At 42.4% G+C, this 22,847-nt stretch overlaps 1 protein-coding gene across 4 annotated transcripts; it reads right to left on the reverse strand.

Annotated features, from left to right (window-relative positions):
* Positions 1-514: 514 nt before the first annotated feature.
* LOC124273948 lies at positions 515-22,292 on the reverse strand. 4 transcript variants are annotated; one of them, XM_046709296.1, is made up of 8 exons: positions 22,181-22,292; positions 21,913-21,984; positions 7,940-8,141; positions 6,379-6,543; positions 3,531-3,650; positions 2,781-2,913; positions 2,313-2,521; positions 515-1,083 (listed from the first exon to the last, which is right to left on the reverse strand). In XM_046709296.1, the coding sequence occupies exons 3-8, from the start codon at positions 8,054-8,056 to the stop codon at positions 814-816; spliced, it is 1,014 nt and encodes a 337-aa protein (XP_046565252.1). In that variant the 5' UTR covers positions 8,057-8,141; positions 21,913-21,984; positions 22,181-22,292; the 3' UTR covers positions 515-813. The 4 variants fall into 4 exon arrangements, with proteins under 4 accessions (XP_046565252.1, XP_046565251.1, XP_046565249.1 ...); XM_046709295.1 differs by having other exon boundaries at positions 21,896-21,984; XM_046709293.1 differs by lacking the exon at positions 21,913-21,984.
* Positions 22,293-22,847: the final 555 nt, after the last annotated feature.

Below are 22,847 nucleotides of genomic sequence, written 5' to 3' on the forward strand. Positions count from 1 at the left end.
ATCCTTGTTGACTGGCTCACCAGCAGACTATATGACTTATATATTACATGTTATATGTAACATAGGTTATATTTGGGATAACACTTTCCCAGTGAAGTACAGATTCTAGGATTTTTGTCCCATCCGGGATTCCAACCCACACTCAGTATCCGACACCTAATAGCCAGCACACAAGTCAGCCATCTAACCCACTCAAAGATGGCTTCCAGAAAGTTTCAGATTCTTGTTTTTCAGAAGAATTTCTTTTTTGGCACATTCTTAAAATAGACCTAACTTTATGTTGCAAATCATTCCGGGTAATTGTACACAGAGATATGAAAGACCTTCAAGAACCCCTCTGTGTGTTCCTGGCTGGATTAGGTGAATAGGTCAACTCAGTCAAATTACCATAAGAAAAAATGTTGGAGAGCTGTTAATAAACAATATACGATACATTTGAGATTTATTTGCTGACAAACAGGTATCTCCACCAACATTCCTTAACCAGATTCATGTTTCACCATGCAGACATGTATTTGGTAAATTACACCACCCCTGGAACCAAAGAGATATCTGCAAGGTCCACAGAATGTTGTGTAAGTTACCAGCCTGTGGAACCAGACAGACTTCATTAGTTGAGTCACATTACCCTGAATACAGCCGGAATGTTAGTGTGAGATGGTGGATGAAAAAGATAGATTATACAATACAAACCATCCTTCAGCGGGGTATAAATAATCTACCTTTATCCTCCAGTCCACGCCCTGAGAGGGTGCTGATCATCAGAAACTTTACATCATTAGAACAATTCTTTCGCTGATGGTAAACTCATATTCAAGTGCTTCCCATATTTCCAACAATCCTTTGCTGGAAGTCCACTGTGAAGTGCACATGGTCCATTCCACGCAGTGTGCGGAGATAGTCGAAGCTGTTTTTGAACTTCTGCTCGTTGATGCCGAGCTTAGTGTACAGCTTCTTCAGTCCTTGACTCCTGGCACTCTCCACTGCAAGCGTGTAGTTGGCACTAGCCAGCGTGGCAATAGTTGTTGACTGCGCTGTTGCATTGGCGCTGATTTCCTTGCCGTCATTCTTGATCTGGCGAACCTATGTGACAGACATTACACATTACACTTATTACAGCATGGTGTAAACAGCATGTGCACTAATCAAGCACTTTCCACTGCAAATGACCGTGCTAGATTTTGTCCTAGTTTATGTATGTTGTGTTTCCCAATTCAGTGCTTGTGATTGGGTGGTTTTGGTGTGTGTTTCTCAGTGTGTGTGTGGTTTGTGACAGTGTGAATGTGTTTGGTTTGTGTGTGTGCTTATTCCAAGCATTATTCCAGCTATGGGACATGTGAAAAATAATCAGGTCTGCACCAGTTTATCCAGTATATTGTGTGTAAAGATCCATCAGGGTACAATGAGACACAAAGTCGGACCAACCCATCCATTCAGTTGACACGCAAGTTACTGGCGACAGTTGACCTATGATTTCAATGTCTTCAGCTGTAATGTTTATGTACATGAGACAGGTACAAGCATCTCTACCAAAATGTTGCCTGGAAACTCTACATCCGTCTGTTTATGGACAATCTGGGCATCCCATGATTACTAACCTCTACATCCGTCTGTTTATGGACAATCTGGGCATCCCAAGATTACTAACCTCTACATCCGTCTGTTTACAGACAATCTGGGCATCCCAAGATTACTAACCTCTACATCCGTCTGTTTACAGACAATCTGGGCATCCCAAGATTACTAACCTCTACATCCGTCTGTTTACAGACAATCTGGGCATCCCAAGATTACTAACCTCTACATCCGTCTGTTTACAGACAATCTGGGAATCCCAAGATTACTAACCTCTACATCCGTCTGTTTACAGACAATCTGGGCATCCCAAGATTACTAACCTCTACATCCTACTGTTCACATATATGGCCGCAAATGACCATGTCCAATTTAATCTCCAATGATTACTAACCTCCACATCCGTCTGTTTACAGACAATCTGGGCATCCCACGATCACTAACCTCCATATCCGTCTGTTTTCGGACAATCTGGGCATCCCATGATTACTAACCTCTACATCCGTCTGCTCACATATATGGCCGCAAATCGACCATGTCCAATTTATACTCCAATGATTACTAACCTCCATATCCGTCTGTTTTCGGACAATCTGGGCATCCCATGATTACTAACCTCTACATCCGTCTGCTCACATATATGGCCGCAAACGACCATGTCCAATTTATACTCCAATGATTACTAACCTCCACATCCGTCTGTTTACAGACAATCTGGGCATCCCACGATTACTAACCTCCACATCCGTCTGTTTTCGGACAATCTGGGCATCCTGCAGCAGCTGTTCACGGAGAGCATCTTCCTGGAGAGTGAGAGCACGGAGGAATCGGTCCTTCACATCACTGGGTATCTGCACCTGCCCCAACTGGAAGTACTTGACATCAACAAACAGCCCCTTGTCTGCCGTTGTGCACAGCCTCACTTCTTTGCATCCTGGTGGACACGCTGCAGTAAACAACGGAACACTTGGCAAACATGGCCACCACACAGACTACACACACAGAGTTGGGAAATTGGACAGCTTTGATCATTCTTACCATCATCAATGGAAAGACAGAATTGTAAAAACATGAATCTTGAGGCTTTCATCAGCCGGGGTTTAACACCCTGAGTTAATTCTGTTAGAATCAACAGAAGCCTCTGTTCTAACCGACAACCACAAAATGGAGCTCTTTATAGAGTTACTAAATGACGGTACACTTACCAAACTTGAAACTTTTACAGTTCTTAGCACAGCATTTGCCTCCCAGCCTCTCTCTCACACCTTTAAACATGGCCGCCTCCAAAGCTGCACGGTCCGATACATACTGTCGGGTTGTGAAAGTTGGTGCCTCTCCCTGAAGGTAGGAATTACTGTCTCAGGTTCTTTCAGGATAGTATGTTACTATGGTTACTAGGGAACATGTTTTAAATCTCAGGTCTACATAGATAACTGTGAAGAAATTTACAACATCATGGAACTAATGGAGAATCTACATTGTCATGACAGCATGTCATACCAGAAGGTCCATCACCTTCAGGGCAGCATCCAAGGCCAACCTGGCCAGTTCATATCAGCAGCATACGTTCATTGTCAATATTTGTTAGGCTTTTCAAACTTTTCAGGCTTTTCATGTTGTTGATATTCCAAAACTCATCATAAAACCTTAACTGCATTTACTTCAATGTAATAATGTCCTCACGTCGAGAGAATGAAATTTGAAAAGTATTCCAGTTAATTCTCGACATGTCAGCTCATGAGGGATGGATGTGCAGCTCAGCTTAGTTGTTTAGCTGTGGTCATAGCCACAAGTACAGTTATGCTGCTGACAAACTTAAACCAAAAATGGGTAGAATTTGGATTAGAAATCCAAGATAGTAGGTTCCTGGCTTGACCAAGGGACACCACTCTGTACTCTGTATTGTGATACTCTCCTTCCTCACTCTTGAGTGTCCTAGGTACCAGCCTCCTCACCTTGAGAGCATCCACAGCACTGGTGCGCATGACAGCTTCGTAGGAGATGTCGTACTGGCTGTGGAGCTGCTTCAGGTCTTCGGGACGCAGGAAGTACTGGAATGACACGTCTAAAAGCACCTGCAACAACAACACCATCCCATACACTATCAACACACAGAACAGTGATGTCCACAAGTACCCAACACAATAGGTCCACAAGCTCCATACACCACAGCTACAGAAGCTCCATACACCACAGCTACAGAACCTACGGACACCATTGATACAGCAGCCCTCCACAACACAGATAGAAAAACTCTCTACACTACATATACAGCAGCTCCCATGCCACTGATACAACAGCTCTCCACACCACCGGTTCAGGAGCTCTCTACACCACAATCTCCCCACACCACAGCTCTCCACACAACAGGTTTAGAAGCTCTCTACACCACAATCTCCCCACACCTCTGATACCACAGCTCTCCACACCACAGGTTCAGAAGCTCTCTACACCACAATCTCCCCACACCTCTGATACCACAGCTCTCCACACCACAGGTTCAGAAGCTCTCTACACCACAATCTCCCCACACCTCTGATACCACAGCTCTCCACACCACAGGTTCAGAAGCTCTCTACACCACAATCTCCCCACACCACTGATACCACAGCTCTCCACACCACCGGTTCAGAAGCTCTCTACACCACAATCTCTCAACACCACAGCTCTCATCACCACCGGTTCAGAAGCCCTCTACACCACAATCTCCCCACACCACAGCTCTCCACACCACAGGTTCAGAAGCTCTCTAAACCACAATCTCCCTACACCACAGCTCTCCACACTACCGGTTCAGGAGCCCTCTACACCACAATCTCATTACACCACTGATACCACAGCTCTCCACACCACCGGTTCAGAAGCTCTCTAAACCACAATCTCCCTACACCACTGATACCACAGCTCTCAACACCACAATCTCTACACCACACCACAGCTCTCCACACCACCCGGTTCAGGAGCTCTCTACACCACAATCTCTACACCACTGATACCACAGCTCTCCACACACCGGTTCAGAAGCTCTAGCTCTCTACATCAATCTCCACACCACTGATACCACAGCTCTACACCACCACACCACAGAAGCTCTCTACACCACATCTCCCCCTCACTCCATACCACAGCTCTCCACACCACAGGTTCAGAAGCTCTCCACACCACAATCTCCACACCACTGATACCACAGCTCTCCACACCACTCAGGTTCAGAAGCTCTCTCCACACACCACAATCTCTCTCTACACCACTGATACCACAGAGCTCTCTCCACACCACCGGTTCAGAAGCTCTCTACCACACCACAATCTCCCCACACCACTGATACCACAGCTCTCCACACCACAGGTTCAGAAGCTCTCATACACACAATCTCCCACACCACTGATACCACAGCTCTCCACACCACAGGTTCAGAAGCTCTCTACACCACAATCTCCCCACACCACTGATACACAGCTCTCCACACCACAGGTTCAGGAGCTCCCTACACCACAATCTCCCCACACCACAGCTCTCCACACTACCGGTTCAGAAGCTCTCTACACCACAATCTCCCCACACCACTGATACCACAGCTCTCCACACCACAGGTTCAGAAGCTCTCTACACCACAATCTCCCCACACCACTGATACCACAGCTCTCCACACCACTGGTTCAGAAGCTCTCTATACCACAATCTCCCCACACCACTGATACCACAGCTCTCCACATGTTGAGAAGCTCCCTGTGCCAATGTACCAACACAAGCCACATTAGGAATGACACGTTATTCAGTACCTTGTAAATGTTTGCATGATGGTCTTCACTCATCCAAATGTATTACTTACTGTAAATCATGAAATTAATGCGAGCATTTTATTCATGCGAAAAATGCGTCTGTACTCTTCTCGCATTATTATAATGACGCATTTCAGTCTGACCATGTCTACTTTGAGAACTTAATAGAAGACAGAAAACGTAAATCTCTTGTCGTCTTCATCGTCTTCAGGTTAGCATTCATCATAACAATAAAGTATATAATAACAATTTAGACATCTCCCATAAAATTAATCGACAAATGAGGACTAATTTCCATGACACTAATTGATATCCATTGAACTTTTTCATCGGCAAATTATGCAACAATAGTGGAAGTGTTGACACTACACATGACACCAGTACAGGTCACTTCCTCATTACAGGCATCTCAAGCCACATGTAATTATCACTGGTTACAATCACTGGTCATTGTTTAAAGCCACTCAAGCACATCAGCCAGACCAGACATTCTCCAACCACTTGTTTGTTGTATCTTGGTAGATGACTTGTGTCTTTCAAGTCGGATTACGTTTATAAATGTTGTCATAAGACAAGTAGTAGCAAGCAAGCATCAAACATGGCAGCGTAATCAAAACATAGTCAGCTCATTTCCATTCATTGCTTAACCAGCTCAATTCAGGTTATTTGGTAAATAACAAGTGTGAAAAGAAAATGAACAACATCAAAGATTCAGGGTGTCACATTTTATCATCAACACAGATTCCTGAGCTCGCATTAATTTCGTGACGCATTTTAGACTAGACCCTCGCACTCGCATTAATTTCATGATTTACAGTAAGTAACCCATGTGAAAGACTAAGCACAACAATTTGGCTTTCGGAGATAATGCTTGGTTTCTGGTGAGCAACATGGCATTGACAAATGCCACGCTTTACATGACTGGGGCACAATTGTGTCCCAATTGTGAATGTGAAATCGTCTAAACCGAATATTGTCCCCACAAAGTACAATGAATATGGTCTGTTGGGCAGGATCTCACCTCCAGTTTGTCCGACGTGAAGACAGCAACATCATTCAGGAAGACATAGTGAGCTGACGCTGTGTATTTCTTGAACTCAAAGTCTGGTCCTATGAAGTACTTTCCACCTGAGTATACCCGTGATGTGTCAACCGCTCCAGTACTCTTCCTTCTTTTAAAGGCAATCTGCAATCACAATCATATGGCTGTGAAAATACCAGGGCCTTGATTTTCGAAGCTCTCTTAGGGCTGAGATAGTCGTAATTTAATGTTAATGTATGGCACTTACGACTATCTTAGCGCTAACAGAGCTTCGTAAATCTAGGCCCAGATATTTACATATCGTGGTATATCGGTGTAGCATTAATATCCCACACCTCTATATATCGTGGTACATTGGTGTAGCATTATTCATGCAAACCTCAACATATCATGTTATATTAGTGAAGCATTAATAACGCGCACCTCCACATATCATGGTACACCCCTGTTCCATCAGTACTGAACACCTCTACATATCATGGTACACCCCTGTTCCATCAGTACCGAACACCTCCACATATCATGGTACACCCCTGTTCCATCAGTACCGAACACCTCCACATATCATGGTACACCCCTGTTCCATCAGTACTGAACACCTCCACATATCATGGTACACCCCTGTTCCATCAGTACTGAACACCTCTACATATCATGGTACACCCCTGTTCCATCAGTACCGAACACCTCCACATATCATGGTACACCCCTGTTCCATCAGTACCGAACACCTCTACATATCATGGTACACCCCTGTTCCATCAGTACCGAACACCTCTACATATCATGGTACACCCCTGTTCCATCAGTACCGAACACCTCTACATATCGCAGTGTACTGTGTGGCATTATTATCGTGCACCTCTACAAATCATGGTATTCTGTTGTACCATTAATAACTTGTATGTCTACAAATCATATATCGTTGAATCAACAGTATCGTGCACTTCTACAATTATGGCATAAAGCTGTACCATTAATACCTCACATGTTTAAAAATCAAAATAAAGTGAGTGAGTATGGTTTTAAGCCGCTTTTAGCACTATTCCATCCATATGACGGTGGAAGACACCAGATATGGGCTTCACACATTGAACCCAGGTCTTTGGCTTGACAGGCTGACATCTTGATCACTTGGCTACCCTACCACCCCAAACTCCAAATAAAACAACACTATGGTAGCGGAATGGTTCGAGAGTCCATACAATTACACCCACAAATATGAAAATAAACCATTTTTACATCTTAATTACATCAAGATAAAACTAAATTTATAATGAACGATTAACTATTTTGACCAACAGGATGCTACATTTGGGTTTTTGCAAAAAAGAAAATACTTTAATAACCATATAAGACATTGAGAAATCAGGTAAGTTGATCTGGTTGGATGAGGAACACAACTCAGCATATAAAGAAATTATGATTTTTATGCAACAAAACTTCTCAACTGGATCCATAAGCAATCAGGTTACAGCACAGGCCCCTGCAGTTTAGTGGCATAATATACTTGACAACTGTACAACAAATGTGAACTCACTTCATAGTACTCCAGATCGGAGAAACTCATCGGCACCAAGATGACGACCAGAAGGACGACAATGCCTACACCAGCCCCAATCAACAGAAAAATACAGTTGGTGCCGCCCTCTCCCATCTTTCTGCCAGAAATCAACCTCCGCTGTCACACCCAGTCACGTCCAACTCACAAAATGGGTCACGTCACACTCCAGTCACGCTATCTGAAAAAGAGATCAAAATGAAACATAAATCCCACTGCAGAAGAACCAAGATATGGAGGCATTGTCTTTGCATGAACTCATCATTTGCTCATAACGAAGAAATTGTGTTTGATTTTAATCAGATGGCTTAAGTATTTAGTCTCACAATACATTCAAGAAAATCCTAGCGGACATGGTCATGTCCATCCAATGTGAAGGAAAGAATGGTGTGGAAATTACTGATGATATCTCCCCGTCAAGTTCAGCAGTGTTCCCCTGGTGTATCAACGGCTGCACCACGGTACACTCTACACTAACTCAGCCACATATTCCTCACCATGGAATCAGTTAAAACTGGTTCTTCAGTCAGATTTTTCATGATAACAGTCATCCTCAAGGCAGACAGCTAGCCACATTACCCAGCTGCTCTACGACACAGTACACGTTGTTTCACATCTTGCCTTCAGTATTGATTATCGTACCGAGCCTTCAGCACTAATTAAAGATTGCCTGATGCTTACAAAAAGGATAGAAATGGCAAATGATAGACTAATGTTGAAAAATGATTCCTTGGATCAATAACTGGTGCTGATGGAACCCCTAACGCTAGAGCAGTGGCAGCGTGGGATAACAAGTCGAACTTGAAACGTACTACATGGTCAGTAGGCAAATGCTGAGGTAGGGGATTTAGAGACAGAGTATCTGCACTGGGGCAACATGAAAAGGGGCCAATATCAATTAAAAATCACACTGAACCTCTGGAAAATCTAGACATGCTTCATTCAAGGCTTGGCTGACTGACTGACTGAGTTTGGTTTTACGCCGCTTTTAGCAATATTCCAGCAACATCACGGCGGGGGACACCAGAAATGGGCTTCACACATTGTACCCATGTGGGGATTCGAACCCGGGTCTTCGGAATGGCGAGCCAATGCTTTAACCACAAGGCTATCCCACCATTCAAGGCTTGGGGTTGGTGGGATAGCCTTGTGGTTAAAGAGTTCGCTTGTCACGCTGAAGACCCTGGTTCAATTCCCTACATTGGTACAATGTGTGAAGCCCATTCTGGTGTCCCCTGCTATGACATTGCTGGAATATTGCTAAAAGCTGTGTAAAACTAAACTCACTCACTCACTCATACAAGGCTGCACATTGAGAGTTTGGCGGAAGGGAGAATGATGTAGTTCAGGGAGTGTGAAGAAGATTAATTTAGATGGCATTGATCTCAGCAAAGAGTAAACAGTTATTGAAAGTTGTCCGACATTCTGTCCATTTGAATCATTATATAATCAAATTACAAATATATTCAATATAACTGTCCATGTCCACGACATACGGCATACTTCATTTTTGGTGGTAACGTGATGTCCTTGGGCCTAATGCATGACTGAGTGTTTCTTGGAAGGACCAGGTAAATCCATATCTGTATGTGACCAACTCTGGACCATGTATGAGGTAAATCCACGCCTGTATGCAATCAACTCTGGACCAGGTATGAGGTACATCCATACCTGTATATAATCAATTCTGGACCAGGTAAATCCATACCTGTATGTGATCAACTCTGGACCAGGTAAATCCATGCCTGTATGCAATCAATTCTGTACCAGGTTGCACAGTTGCACCAGTTGCACATGAACAACTGATTCAAGACGCCTCCTCATTCCTTGGATCAATCTTCGAATTTTGATTCTGATGAATCCTATTCTATACCTCATACAAAGCAGCAGTCAATTTACTGAGTCTGGACAGGTACGTCTCTCTGTTGTTACAACTAGGTGACACCACATGCTCTATGAGGCCAGGCATTGTCATCCATAAAGATGGGTCTTGTGGCTGGTGACTCTCAAGGATCTTCCATTGATGCCAAGGCCCATTAAGGTTACCAAGAGTGGTAATGAGGTCCATCCTGCAACCTAAGGAAATGGATCCTCTACATGACTGACCCTCCCCCCATTGGGATCCGTCCCCTGGGTGGTCAACCATAGCCGCGTTCCTTTGTGTCCAGACACGTGTACGATCCACATATACAATAAGAAATGACACTCATCGGAAAAGTGAACCCTCCACCATGATGCAATGTTCCAGTGAACACGTTGAACGCGTTGCTTTGTGAGCTGGAGACAGTTTTATATGCCTGACGGGTCCTCTGGCCCTGTATCCTGCCGATTCCTGACGGTACTGCAGGAAGTTCCTCTTGTTGCCTTAACAATGTGCTTGAGTCCAATGAACATAGCCTCACAAGTTTCAACAATGCTGTATTCTTTCTTATTGTTGTCTTAACATCATGAGTAGCCCTGTGTTTGTTCAAGAGTCTTGACATAATGGAAGGATTGCGCTTAACTTGATGTCCAATTTGTCTGAGGGACATTCATGTATTTTCATGCCAATAATTGGCCATCTTGTAGCCTCTTGTAGTGCTATACCAGCACCTTGAGCATGCACTAGTTGCCTGGATATGTGCTATGTAAATATAATAATTATGACATGCCATGATTATTATTATACTGAATATTCAATCCAAATTAAAAGGAGAGAGTGTGGCATGTTATCAGTGAAAACTTGATTTCAACAATGTTTGGGGTATGACATTTCACATGTATTGAATATCAATAAATACTATCGTGCTATATAGCAAGACGCAAAATGTTAATAAATCATTCAGAAAAATTCTCTGTTTTCTTAATTCACAGAATAATAGGTTTATGAATGAGGTGTTGCTTAGTTAATTTCCATATGTCTAAGTCACCAGGCTAGTGATCCAGCAAGCTTGAGGTGTCAGGATCGAGCCCTCCTGTGACCGGGTGTAAAAACCTTGGAGTCAACTTTGTGTGCAGACTCTTTCAGTGTTGTCACAACCCCTAGTGTACAGTACACAACCCTGCGCACTTAAAAGAACCCATGAATCCATTGGTATATGACCAGACGGTGGCCACATGAATACGTGCAAACACCTAGTTGCGGGTACAGCAACGTGCAGTAAACTTGGACAAAGTACTGTGACTATGCGTCCCAGTCCACCCAGCTGTGAATGGGTACCTCGTTAGGATGGGAAAGCCACAATAACTCGGTGCGCCTAGTGGCTGCAAGAGTTGTAGGATCCCCAGGGAGTTGAGATTGATAATAAGATGTGCCGTTGAGATTGACATCCAATGATCGAGGGAAAAAATACCAGCGCGCCTCGAACATGTACTAGTTGCGTGGATATGTGCGCTATATAAATATCCTATAATAATAATATGTATATTTATCTTGTCCAAGATATTTTTATGGATTAAACTTCTTTTTATCCCCCGCAACGCTGCTTTTGGGTATTAAAATGGACTCGTCTCATATCGCGTCGCCGTCCGATCAATCCGTCCGTGCACATTTGTCTTTTCGAGAGCAGAACTCTAAAACTGTTCAATATTTCTTCACCAAACTTGGCACATAGATAGATCTGGTGGTGTACTGGTGCCTTTTGGTAGTTTTGGAATTCTGAATAAAACATTTTTGGCGTTTCCATGGCAAAAGTTCGACATAGCCTGAAATTGGTGGTAGTGCACTTTTCCGGAGCAGAACTCTAAAACCGTTAACTATTTCTTCACCAAACTTGGCACATAGATAGATCAGGTGGTGTACTGGTGCCTTTTGGTAGTTTTGGAATTCTGAATAAAATATTTTTGGCATTTCCATGGCACCATGGCAACAAATTTGACTTAGCCTGAAATTGGTGGTTGTGCTCTTTTCCGGAGGTGAACTCTAAAACCGTTCACTATTTCTTCACTAAACTTGTTTATTTATGTTATATTTCATATTTCATAAAAAAGAAGTTTAATCCATAAAAATATCTTGGACATCTATGTACAACTTCTAAATGCCACTGAAAGATATATTTATCTTGTCATTCAACTGACAGATTTCCCTAGCTTAGTGATTCAACACCCATAATGCATGTTGAACTGCTGACGTAAGTAGCTGCTGAAACTTGACACAGAGAAGGAAGTGAAATGATCTGGAGGAGATAAGTTTCACCTTCATAGGCGACCTTTGTTAGTCCTGCTGCAGATGACAGCGACAACAGCCAAGAGTGTTCCTCGTGCCCATCATCACGTCCTCGTTAACCTGTAGATGTAAGCTGTGCCCACACCCTGCTGGTCTCCACTACACACAGTACAGTGGTGTAGAGTTAACACATGGCAGGACAGACTGTTTGCTTCACAACAACTTGTGATGCATCTGTAGGCATGTTAGCTGCTCCTCTACAAGTTCTGTTTGTTTAACTAATTCTGGAAAGGGAGAGTATGTTCAGGCCAACACTTGTCTCATCAAACTGGATTCAACTTTGTCTATTAAAACGAAAGTTTGGATGTAAGCCAATCATGCAGTTGATAATTATGCTAAACATGGTCACTTCACAGAGCCGCTGGTCACTAAATACAACTCTTGTGCCACACCCAGACATGGCCACCAGGTGATGTAGCACAGACCCAGTCACACCATGTCCTACTGTCCTACCACTGGTCACTAATTACAACTGTAGACATGGGCACCAGGTGATGTAGCACAGACCCAGTCACACCATGTCCTACTGTCCTACCACTGGTCACTAAGTACAACTGCAGACAAGGCCACCAGGTGATGTAGCACAGACCCAGTCACACCATGTCCTACTGTCCTACCACTGGTCACTAATTACAACTGCAGACAAGGCCACCAGGTGATGTAGCACAGACCCAGTCACACCATGTCCTACTGTCCTACCACTGGTCACTAATTACAACTGTAGACAAGGCCACCAGGTGATGTAGCACAGACCCAGTCACACCAGTCCTACACCACTGGTCACTAATTACAACTGCAGACAAGGCCACCAGGTGATGTAGCACAGACCCAGTCACACCATGTCCTACTGTCCTACCACTGGTCACTAATTACAACTGCAGACAAGGCCACCAGGTGATGGCACAGACCCAGGTCCTACTGTCCTACCACTGGACCCAGCAGACACCACACCAAGGCCACCAGGTGATGTAGCACAGACCCAGTCACACCATGTCCTACTGTCCTACCACTGGTCACTAATTACAACTGCAGACAAGGCCACCAGGTGATGTAGCACAGACCCAGTCACACCATGTCCTACTGTCCTACCACTGGTCACTAATTACAACTGCAGACAAGGCCACCAGGTGATGTAGCACAGACCCAGTCACACCATGTCCTACTGTCCTACCACTGGTCACTAATTACAACTGCAGACATGGGCACCAGGTGATGTAGCACAGACCCAGTCACACCATGTCCTACTGTCCTACCACTGGTCACTAATTACAACTGCAGACATGCACTCGGACCATAACGACTAAGTGACTAGCTAAGTACAGGGTCACCTGTTGTATACATTGGAATGGGGCCCAATATTTGACATACAATAATAGTGCAATAATAGGGAATCATACAGTTGAGAATTGTAAACCAAATCAGGGAAATAGTAACAAGATTCTGATGTAAAGCAGGAAACCAACAGCTGTACACTCACATTCTCAATCACCTTACACAGAAGCTTCCGATTCCTGCACTTGTACAGCACTTGGGTACACTGCCCCCGATCGCTAGCACCAGTTAGCAGAATAACCCTGGCCTTATACAGCCAGCCTAACACAGACAAATTAGAGCCCTTTGTATGATGAAAAGGGCAACTTGACGGTGCAATCATGATAATAGATCTTGTAATTAACTTGTGAATAGCCCACGATAGCCAGTAGGAGACCACTCATTTAACAGCGTGATTCAATTTACAGTACAAGCCCTGGGAACTTTCACTTAGCGGTACTAACATTTTTTGTTCCAGGAAATATTTTCTGAGACTATACCAGCATTATCAGCATCTATTTTGGCAGCATTTAATAGTTCTGACCAAGGACGCTAACGATATTGATCTCTGATTGATTTATTTGGTGTATTGATTTATCCATTATGAAGTGGTGACACCAGCCGGAAGTATTCCAAAAACATAGCATGGGTGTGAGCATGATGCCCGGATATTCCATCTTGTTCCATAATGTAATAACAGAATGTATTTATAACGACAATCTGCTCAGCAGAATTCACCTTTGTACTTCGAGTACAGATTTGCTGACACAGCATTTCAATAAAGTGAGCATTGTAATGACTTTGGGTTGGGTAAAACAAATTAAAACTCACTGTGGGCATGGAGAATTTATCCCCTGGAACAATTGTGCACTACACATAAGAAATAGCCATTGCTGGAATATTGCTAATAGTGGCGTAAAACTATACTCACTCACTCTCTCAGAATACCTGCAAATAAACACCCACCCACCCACAGGATAGGCAAGGGGACACTGATAACAAATGCTGTCCCCACCAGAATGTTAAATGTTTTCTCTTACCCCTAGCCTTCTGTCTTACACACGTATTAACACTGTATCAAACCCCAGTCTGGCCTGGCTCACCATGTGGTAGATATACAGTCGAACATTGGCTGTCAATATGCGCTGTTATTAAGTTTCCCATGTATTTTTACTATCATCATTAATGACTAACAAAGCCATACAGTGTGTTGCATGTATGTGACCACAGTTCGGATCGATGCTCACACGGCTCTACATGCAGCAGGTTGCACATACATAATTGTTTTTATACAATGTTCCAAGCTGACGTAATGGAAAATGATAATTGTTTCGCATAAATTAATGATATATATACACACCTGGATATGATGAAGGAAAGACTACCATAACTGCTGGCTTATAAACTATATTAAAACCACAACAGTCTACATGTTAAAGGACTGTTCAGGGTGAGGGAAAAGCTTTGGGTCTTTGTTTCACATGTTATATTCGAGATACAATTTATCTGTGGTAAAAGGAGACATCCACAATTGTGCTCACCATCTAATGGTTCTTTTTCTCATATGAATTATTACTGGGTTTACCCAATAGACAATTTATGTGTGACGCTTCACAAACATCATAGGCAAGTGTGCACCTCTTGTCATTAGAGCTGTGTATCGTGGCCTAAATGGCGAGACGATATATCCCGATACAAGTTTAATGAGGCGAGACGATACATCATGAAAGTATTGGCAAGGAACCTGCGAGACGATTATCATCATGATACAATGGTGGCGATACGATACATATCCCGATACTTTACAATTTCTAATAACAGAACAGATATGATAGATAAAATGACTGAAACTTTATTTGATATACAGCAGAACTTGTGTTCCATTCACACACACTTAAAAAGCTGTTCATCTAATAAAGTTTCAGCATTTAATGCTTAAGAAAGTCAAACATATTCAGTATACCTTGATCCTTGATCTAATTATATATATAAATCTGAAAGGGAAGTTGTTTTTCTACACCAATGCTTTCACAAACAACTCAATGTAATTTATATCAGCATTCAGAATCACTTAAGTCTGCTTTCTAAATTTTATCTTCTCTTTCTTAACAACGCTAAGACATCGTTCATAATAAATAGTGTTATTTGTCAAACAACTAAAACATATCTGCATATTTCAATTACTTGAAGACAATTATTCTCAGTTCACAGAGTTTGTAAAATGTTCACACTCTGTGACTTATACACCAACTCCTTTGTTCATGTAACAAAGATAACAGACACAAACAAATTCCTTTAAAGTTCAATTTGTTTTTAAAATTCAGAAGAATTTCAAAGAGACTCCTTTCCTATTTCTAATGCAATACTCCATACAACTTTATGTAGTATTTAAGTTGTATCGGGATATATCGTCTCTGGCGATACATCAATGTATCATGGACCCTCGAGATATAAATATCCTGATATATTGCCTAAATGTGTTTTGTATCGATGCACTCGTATCGCTGAGTTGACGATGGAAACATCCATACTATCGATGATTCGTTACACCACTACTTATCATATTTATCACAGTGCTTCAATCACTTATCCTTGTTTATATATGAGTGAGTGAGTGAGTTTAGTTTTACGCCACACTCAGCAATATTCCAGCTATATGGCAGCGTTGTTTATATATGAGCAGCATTAATCTTGTAATGAGAATTGGGCTTCCAGCGAGTGAGAATGTTTAACAAGGGATCGGAAATGTATGTCAAGGTACTCATGTCCACTGAAATTGTGTCTTGAAATCTCCGAACATCTGTTCTATTTGTCTCAATACCCTGGAAGTCTGGGGTCATAGCATCAACAAACAGTGATGCACCATCACCAACTTTGTACTCATCTAGCACTTTGCCATTAATATTTAACCAAACTGGAAGCTAGAGATTTTGCTCTTCTGGGGCACTATCTCAAACTGCGTCAATTTGGCACAATATTCTTAACTTCGCTAGAACAAGACAGGTGCTGACCTAGCAGATTCCCGGTTGTCTTAAACATTATAGGTGCCTTTGGGCACCACAAGAATGTCTTCAGATTACCTTAGCCTAGCTACAATATTCTACTTGTTCAAGGGCACCACCTACCACTGTGTCACAATGTGCTGACCTTGCAGATTACCTTAGCCTAGCTACAATACACCATATGTTCAAGGGAGCCACTGCTACTATGTCAGAACGTGCTGACCTTGCAGATTACCTTAGCCTAGCTACAATACACCATATGTTCAAGGGAGCCACTGCTACTATGTCAGAACGTGCTGACCTTGCAGATTACCTTAGTATAGCTTGGACATGTAGGTCAGACTACCTGTGCGGAGCCTGAACACAATCATTTCCTGACCTGGCAGATTACTCAGTCCCTGTCAGATCTGTGAAAAGTGGAACTGCAACTCATGAAGACAAACTGCAAATATGTGTCTCTATTTCAAAGAGATCAATACGCTTCCACAGCTTATCCCGATGTTGACAAATCAATAGCAATGAGAGAATAGGAAACATGCATTATGGATTTGCCATATTCACCTGTGGTCATGCTTGAAATACATCAACGCAACTTAACATGCTCAACCTACACTGCAGAACTAGGATTTTATATAAAATTTCAGTTATGCACATAATGTCGAACTGACTACATGCATCATGTTTGTTGTTTTTGCAACCATTTTGGGGCGGTGCAGTAGCCTAGCAGTTAAAACAAATGCTCGTTACGCCAAAGACCTGGGTTCAACTCCCCACATGGGTGCAATGTGTGAAGCCCATTTGTGGTGTCCCCCGCCATGATATTACTGGAATATTGCCAAAACGGCATAAAACTAAACTCACTCACTCACTTTTGGCAACTATGTCTCACTAAGAGGCCAAGAAGGTTAAGAACATTAACAAGCATTGATTATTTACATGACCTCATAATCCAAGAATCAAAGATTTTCTAATTAACACCTACAAAAATCAGCAAAAAATAGAGGTGTATCAGTTACCCATGGCAGGTTCTCTATCCCATAATAATTCATTGTTATTGTGTGTGTCTGTTTGAGATAATTATTGTGCTATGCATGCACAAATTAGGTGTCTTGAAAAAACCCTTGATGAATAAGTTTAAGTTTTAAGTACCTCTATAACAGTTTCTACCATGGATGAATTCATTCATTTCTGGACATATTCAAATGGACGCCATCCATTTTATGCGATGTTACCTGCCACGACCCTTTGAAGTAAAGTAAGCCTTTGGTTACAAAAAACTGACTGGTACCACGTATTTATATGCATTTTGGCTAATCCCATCTAGCAATAGGCCAGGACAAAAGGAACAGTTTATTTGTCAGTTTGTCACAAGTGTGGTCATTACACAGTTTTCTGTACAAGGTGGAATGGTGAAGGTGTGACCGAATACTGACTGACGTAAACAAAACACTGCTGTCAGTAAGACTGGTGATACAAACTATGTTCTTACTTTTACAAAACTATTTTAGAACTTGTTATGAATATTTTCTCAACATAAATTAAATTTCCGCTATTTTTTAAGGTTGTCTGTTGACAACCAAAGTTGATTTTTCACTTGTCCGGTCATCTCATTCTCCATAGACAATTACTGCAGCTGTGACTAGCATCTAGTCCTCTATTGAAGACTCGTCTCCATGAGAAGTGAAATCACTGGGGCCCTGTCTGTCCACACACCAATCTCCTTTATCCTCACGGGTACTGCTTCTCAGGAGGAGGTTGAAGATCTTGTCCCTCCTGGTGTTCATCCTCACAGGCTCTCTGTGGACATTGATTTCCCCCCAAACCTGTCCTTCACCGGTACCCCTTCATCCATGCCCCTATCCAACCCATAGTCTGTTACACAATCCCTAACAATTTGCTTCCCTTCCACCTTTACTACTACCAAGCTCTAGACTTTCTTCAGGTTCTGAATGGCCTTTCACACTGGAGCTCCTTTACAATTAAAACATTTCTATCAGAACAATATTTTCAGAGACTGTACACATTCTTGTGCCCAGGCCCTCAGGCGCCATGTGTCTGTAGGTCCTGCCTCTGGCTCATGTGCAGGCCATCAACATGCCACGCTGCCCATCTGTCAGGATGTCCCTCATCAACACAGCTTGTATCTCCTTCATTATCAGCTTAACAATCAGATATGACCAGTATCTAACACGATTTTACCAGCTTGAGCTTAATTCTTGATTTTTAAAAATTCTCTTTTGATTTGATTAACACTTCTTGTACCACAACATATATATCTCATATTTCACATTTTTGGTTTACCATTTACAATCTCTCACCAGCTGATCTGTTTGCCATAAACTATTCATCAAAGCACTACTTCAAGTAACATTATTAATTATGATTTTAAACTATTTCAAGTGCCACACTTGCCATGAATGGTATCAATTTCAATGTTCAATATTTGCTCAACAATGATTGCAATCTCTATACATGTTTATGCAAGGTTTGATATAAGCATCACAAACCTGAAACTTTAAAATGCAACCTCATATTTATACCTACTTGCACCCAGTTCATGTTATTAATAATTTGCTGTTCAAAGATCATAGGACTTTAGATGGGAAACAGAATGGTGAGAACTGACTTGGACCAATGACTACATGGACAGAGTCTAAATGACTGTTACTGTCTTCAGATTGTATGAATTAGAATGAAACTATTATATCAGATCCAGAATAACTTTTTTATAATGATGTTCTAAATTATCAATACCAAAACTCAAGCATTATATATCACTATATATTGATCAGCAAGTGCAACCTATTACCATGGTTGCACCAGGTGCAAGTAGATTTCATTTCTTTAAACCAAACCCTGTTAAATAAACCTGTTATGAGAACAACAGTGAAAACAACAATCTATGTTTGAATGTTTTGCTGAAATGTGATGAGCAGAAAGGCTGCAATCCACAATAAGACAAATATAATATATGTCATGTATATGAATACGAGTATTGGGTAATGAATACAATTATTGGGTAATGAATATAAGTATTGGGTAATGAATATGAGTATTGAGTAATGAATATGAGTATTGGGTAATGAATACAAGTATTGGGTAATGAATACAAGTACTGGGTAATGAATACGAGTATTGGGTAATGAATATGAATATTGGGTAATGAATCACAGTGAATATGTATTGGGTAATGAATATGAATATTGGGTAATGAATACGAGTATTGGGTAAGTAAAATACCAGTAAAATATTCATGAATATTTCATTCCAGTGATCACGAATAACAAATTAATTTCTGAACATGATGGAAGGATACGACTGCTTTTTTAATATAACCAAATTCTTCAGAAATCTAGACCTCTTTCTTCAAGTGGTTGACCTCAATCTCTTGGATCTATCACTTCATTACCTGTGATCATGTAAACAGAACCCATACCCTTACATAATCTGTCCTCAGGTTCCCATATCAGGTTAATCGGATTAACTATAACGTTCCTGAGCTCCTCAAGTTCACCGCCTGGGATTGAGTTTGATGTCCTGTTTTTGACGTGTCATGACGAGTCTGAACTCTAAACCATGACACACCAAAACATCAATCGTGTTGAATTCCTTTTAGTTGATGTTGTTTCGACATGTGTCTGTTTTGTCCAATAACAGCAATAATTAAATCTCTGTTCATTAAGCATTATATTGCACTCAGTGACAGGTAAGTCATCACCCTGGACAGGGGAGCAGTGTACGCCCTGGACAAGGGGAGCTGTGTACGTCCAGGACAGGGGAGCAGTGTACGCCCTGGACAAGGGGGGCAGTGTACGCCCTGGACAGGGGAGCAGTGTACGCCCTGGACAGGGGAGCAGTGTACGCCCTGGACAGGGGAGCAGTGTACGCCCTGGACAGGGGAGCAGTGTACGCCCAGGACAGGGGAGCAGTGTACGCCCTGGACAGGGGAGCAGTGTACGCCCTGGTCAGGGGAGCAGTGTACGCCCTGGTCAGGGGAGCAGTGTACGTCCTGGACAGGGGAGCAGTGTACGCCCTGGACAGGGGAGCAGTGTACGCCCTGGACAGGGGAGCAGTGTACGCCCTGGACAGGGGAGCAGTGTACGCCCTGGACAGGGGAGCAGTGTACGTCCTGGACAGGGGAGCAGTGTACGCCCTGGTCAGGGGAGCAGTGTACGCCCTGGACAGGGGAGCAGTGTACGCCCTGGACAGGGGAGCAGTGTACGCCCTGGACAGGGGAGCAGTGTACAACCTGTTAGCTTCCTCACTTCTCCACAGAGTATACAATCCAAACTATCTGTGAGATGCATAAAAAATCACAGCTCTATTTCTTTCTCATCCTGACCGCCTCCGTGGTGCAGTGGGTAGAGCGTCCGCCAGTAGAGCGGAAGATCGTGTGTTCGATCCCTGACCAAGTCATACCAAAAGACGTTAAAATATGGTACTTGTTGGTCCCTGCTTGGCGCTCGGCATTATTGGGTACAAGAAGGACTGGTCGGCTCGGAGTCAGTATGTGTCTGAGTGGGGTATTCATGCTTCACTGCGGCATGGTATCTCAGTGGCCTAGCACTATAAAACCATCTTCAGTCTGGGCTAGTACAAGCAGCCGCACATACACATACACAACACACGCATGCACGTCGTCATATGAGCGAAATATTCTCAAGACACGATGTTAAACCCAATTTAACCTCACCTCCTCGTCCTGCCGGGTACCCATTCACCATGTTCACTGAGTGAGAAGAGGAACTTTGAGCAAAGTAACTTGCTTTAGGACAATAGATGTACCAAGCGTTTAGGTGTGGGGCTGGACCAAATCCATTGAAGCTCTCTGGAGTCAACATGGTCAAGATGTTGCAAAATGTACTACTCTCTCGGCAACTGATGTTGCTTCAGTTCATGACCTGCACTATTTGTGTTGGGTATTTATTTTTTTACTAGCCAATGAAGATTGGTGTTCCCCCTAGCACAGACAACACCTACTCCTCCCCAAATACATGCACGCACACACACACAACCAGGGATAATCTACAGCACATTATAGAGTCTCCCTGATACAACAAAGGGAAGAGTTATAATCAGTAGATGTAAAAAACATGCAAAGAAACGTGAGGACTGTGGCGTTGGCACCAACAAGACAGCATTATACCACAGAGCAAACTACACCTACCAAAATCAATTCTGGTCCTCGCTCTCAATAGAATTCCTTAGACAACTTGCATTGTGCAAATGCCTGTACAGCAAGCTTGCAGTTTAAATTACTGGGCGTGGCTTGCTATAGTCTTAATAGGCTCAGATTGCCGACCCTGGTCTTCGATTCACAAATCTCGTATGCCTCCTTTGGTTTAGTTGTATTACAGTCGGGTAAGTTACACCCACCTCTCAACACTTGGAACCCTCTTTCCGATCAAGCACCTTTACCTTAGTGTTAGGTATACCCCTTAACAAACGCCTTAGGATTTGGCTTCACCAGCCGATCAAACACCCCTTACAATCCCAAGAGTCAGGCACTGGAAATAGTAGGGTATGTGTAATGCTTATGTTGAAATCAAGCAAACAAACACTTCGGTATTTCGCAATGCTCGTCAAGGCAGGTCGAACGTCGTTTGGAAAAATACCGCCTTGCTTCACCGTGCAAATTGCAAGAGTTTGTCTGTTATGCTAATTATTTTAGAAATCATTATTCATAATACACAAAGTGCTCACCTTCAAACTAAACCGAATCAGAAAGCGTGACACCGTAAGGATAGCTCCGTTTAACAGATACCTGCTTGCTCGTTCCTCGTATGTCGTCGCGTCTTACCACTGTTTACGCTCAAACGAGCATAAGTGGCGCTTCCGGGGTAAGGTCATATTATTTCCCTAACAACGAACAACAACCCTCGATGAAAACGCAATATCCGGTTATTTCCAAGTTGAATAAATTATATGGTTTCTGGTTGAACACAGAGTTACAAAGTGATTACATAGGCTACTTATATCGTGTTATATGTTTAAAAGAAATATGAAACATTAAATAGCATAAAGTATGAATAATATAAAGTGTTCATATTTTTAAGAGAAAACCACAAGTGCAAATTGAAGTTGGTTTTGAACTACATAATTTTAAATAACCAAAGAATTATTTGCTTCAGGATTTCTGTACTTTTGTTTTTTTACAATGAGGTGCCACAGGTATACATTTATAAAACACACTGGGTAAATTATTTATAACAATTTTGTCTGAATATTTTTATGAAAATTAAGTTCTTTTGGCTGACTGGTGTCATCTAGTTGTCGATCTATGGATAACTTCAAAGGGATGCTGAATGTTTTTAAACATTTCTCTTTTTCTGGAACTTTGGTGGGCATTTTGTTTGCGACCAGTATTGTT

The sequence above is a fragment of the Haliotis rubra genome, unplaced genomic scaffold (genome assembly GCF_003918875.1).
Source record: "Haliotis rubra isolate DU_JTF1 unplaced genomic scaffold, ASM391887v1 Scf186, whole genome shotgun sequence".
Taxonomy (NCBI): Eukaryota; Metazoa; Mollusca; class Gastropoda; order Lepetellida; family Haliotidae; genus Haliotis; species Haliotis rubra.

Bases quoted from the DNA above. Each gene is read 5' to 3' on its own strand.
- LOC124273948 (XM_046709293.1), bottom strand. From the start codon at position 8,056: ATGGGAGAGGGCGGCACCAACTGTATTTTTCTGTTGATTGGGGCTGGT. The intron at 2,914-3,530 runs GTGAGGAGGCTG...TCCTACCTTCAG, and splicing joins GTGCTGTGGATGCTCTCAAG to GGAGAGGCACCAACTTTCAC. The intron at 1,084-2,312 runs GTTAGTAATCGT...TCTGTCACATAG, and splicing joins GAAAACAGACGGATGTGGAG to GTTCGCCAGATCAAGAATGA.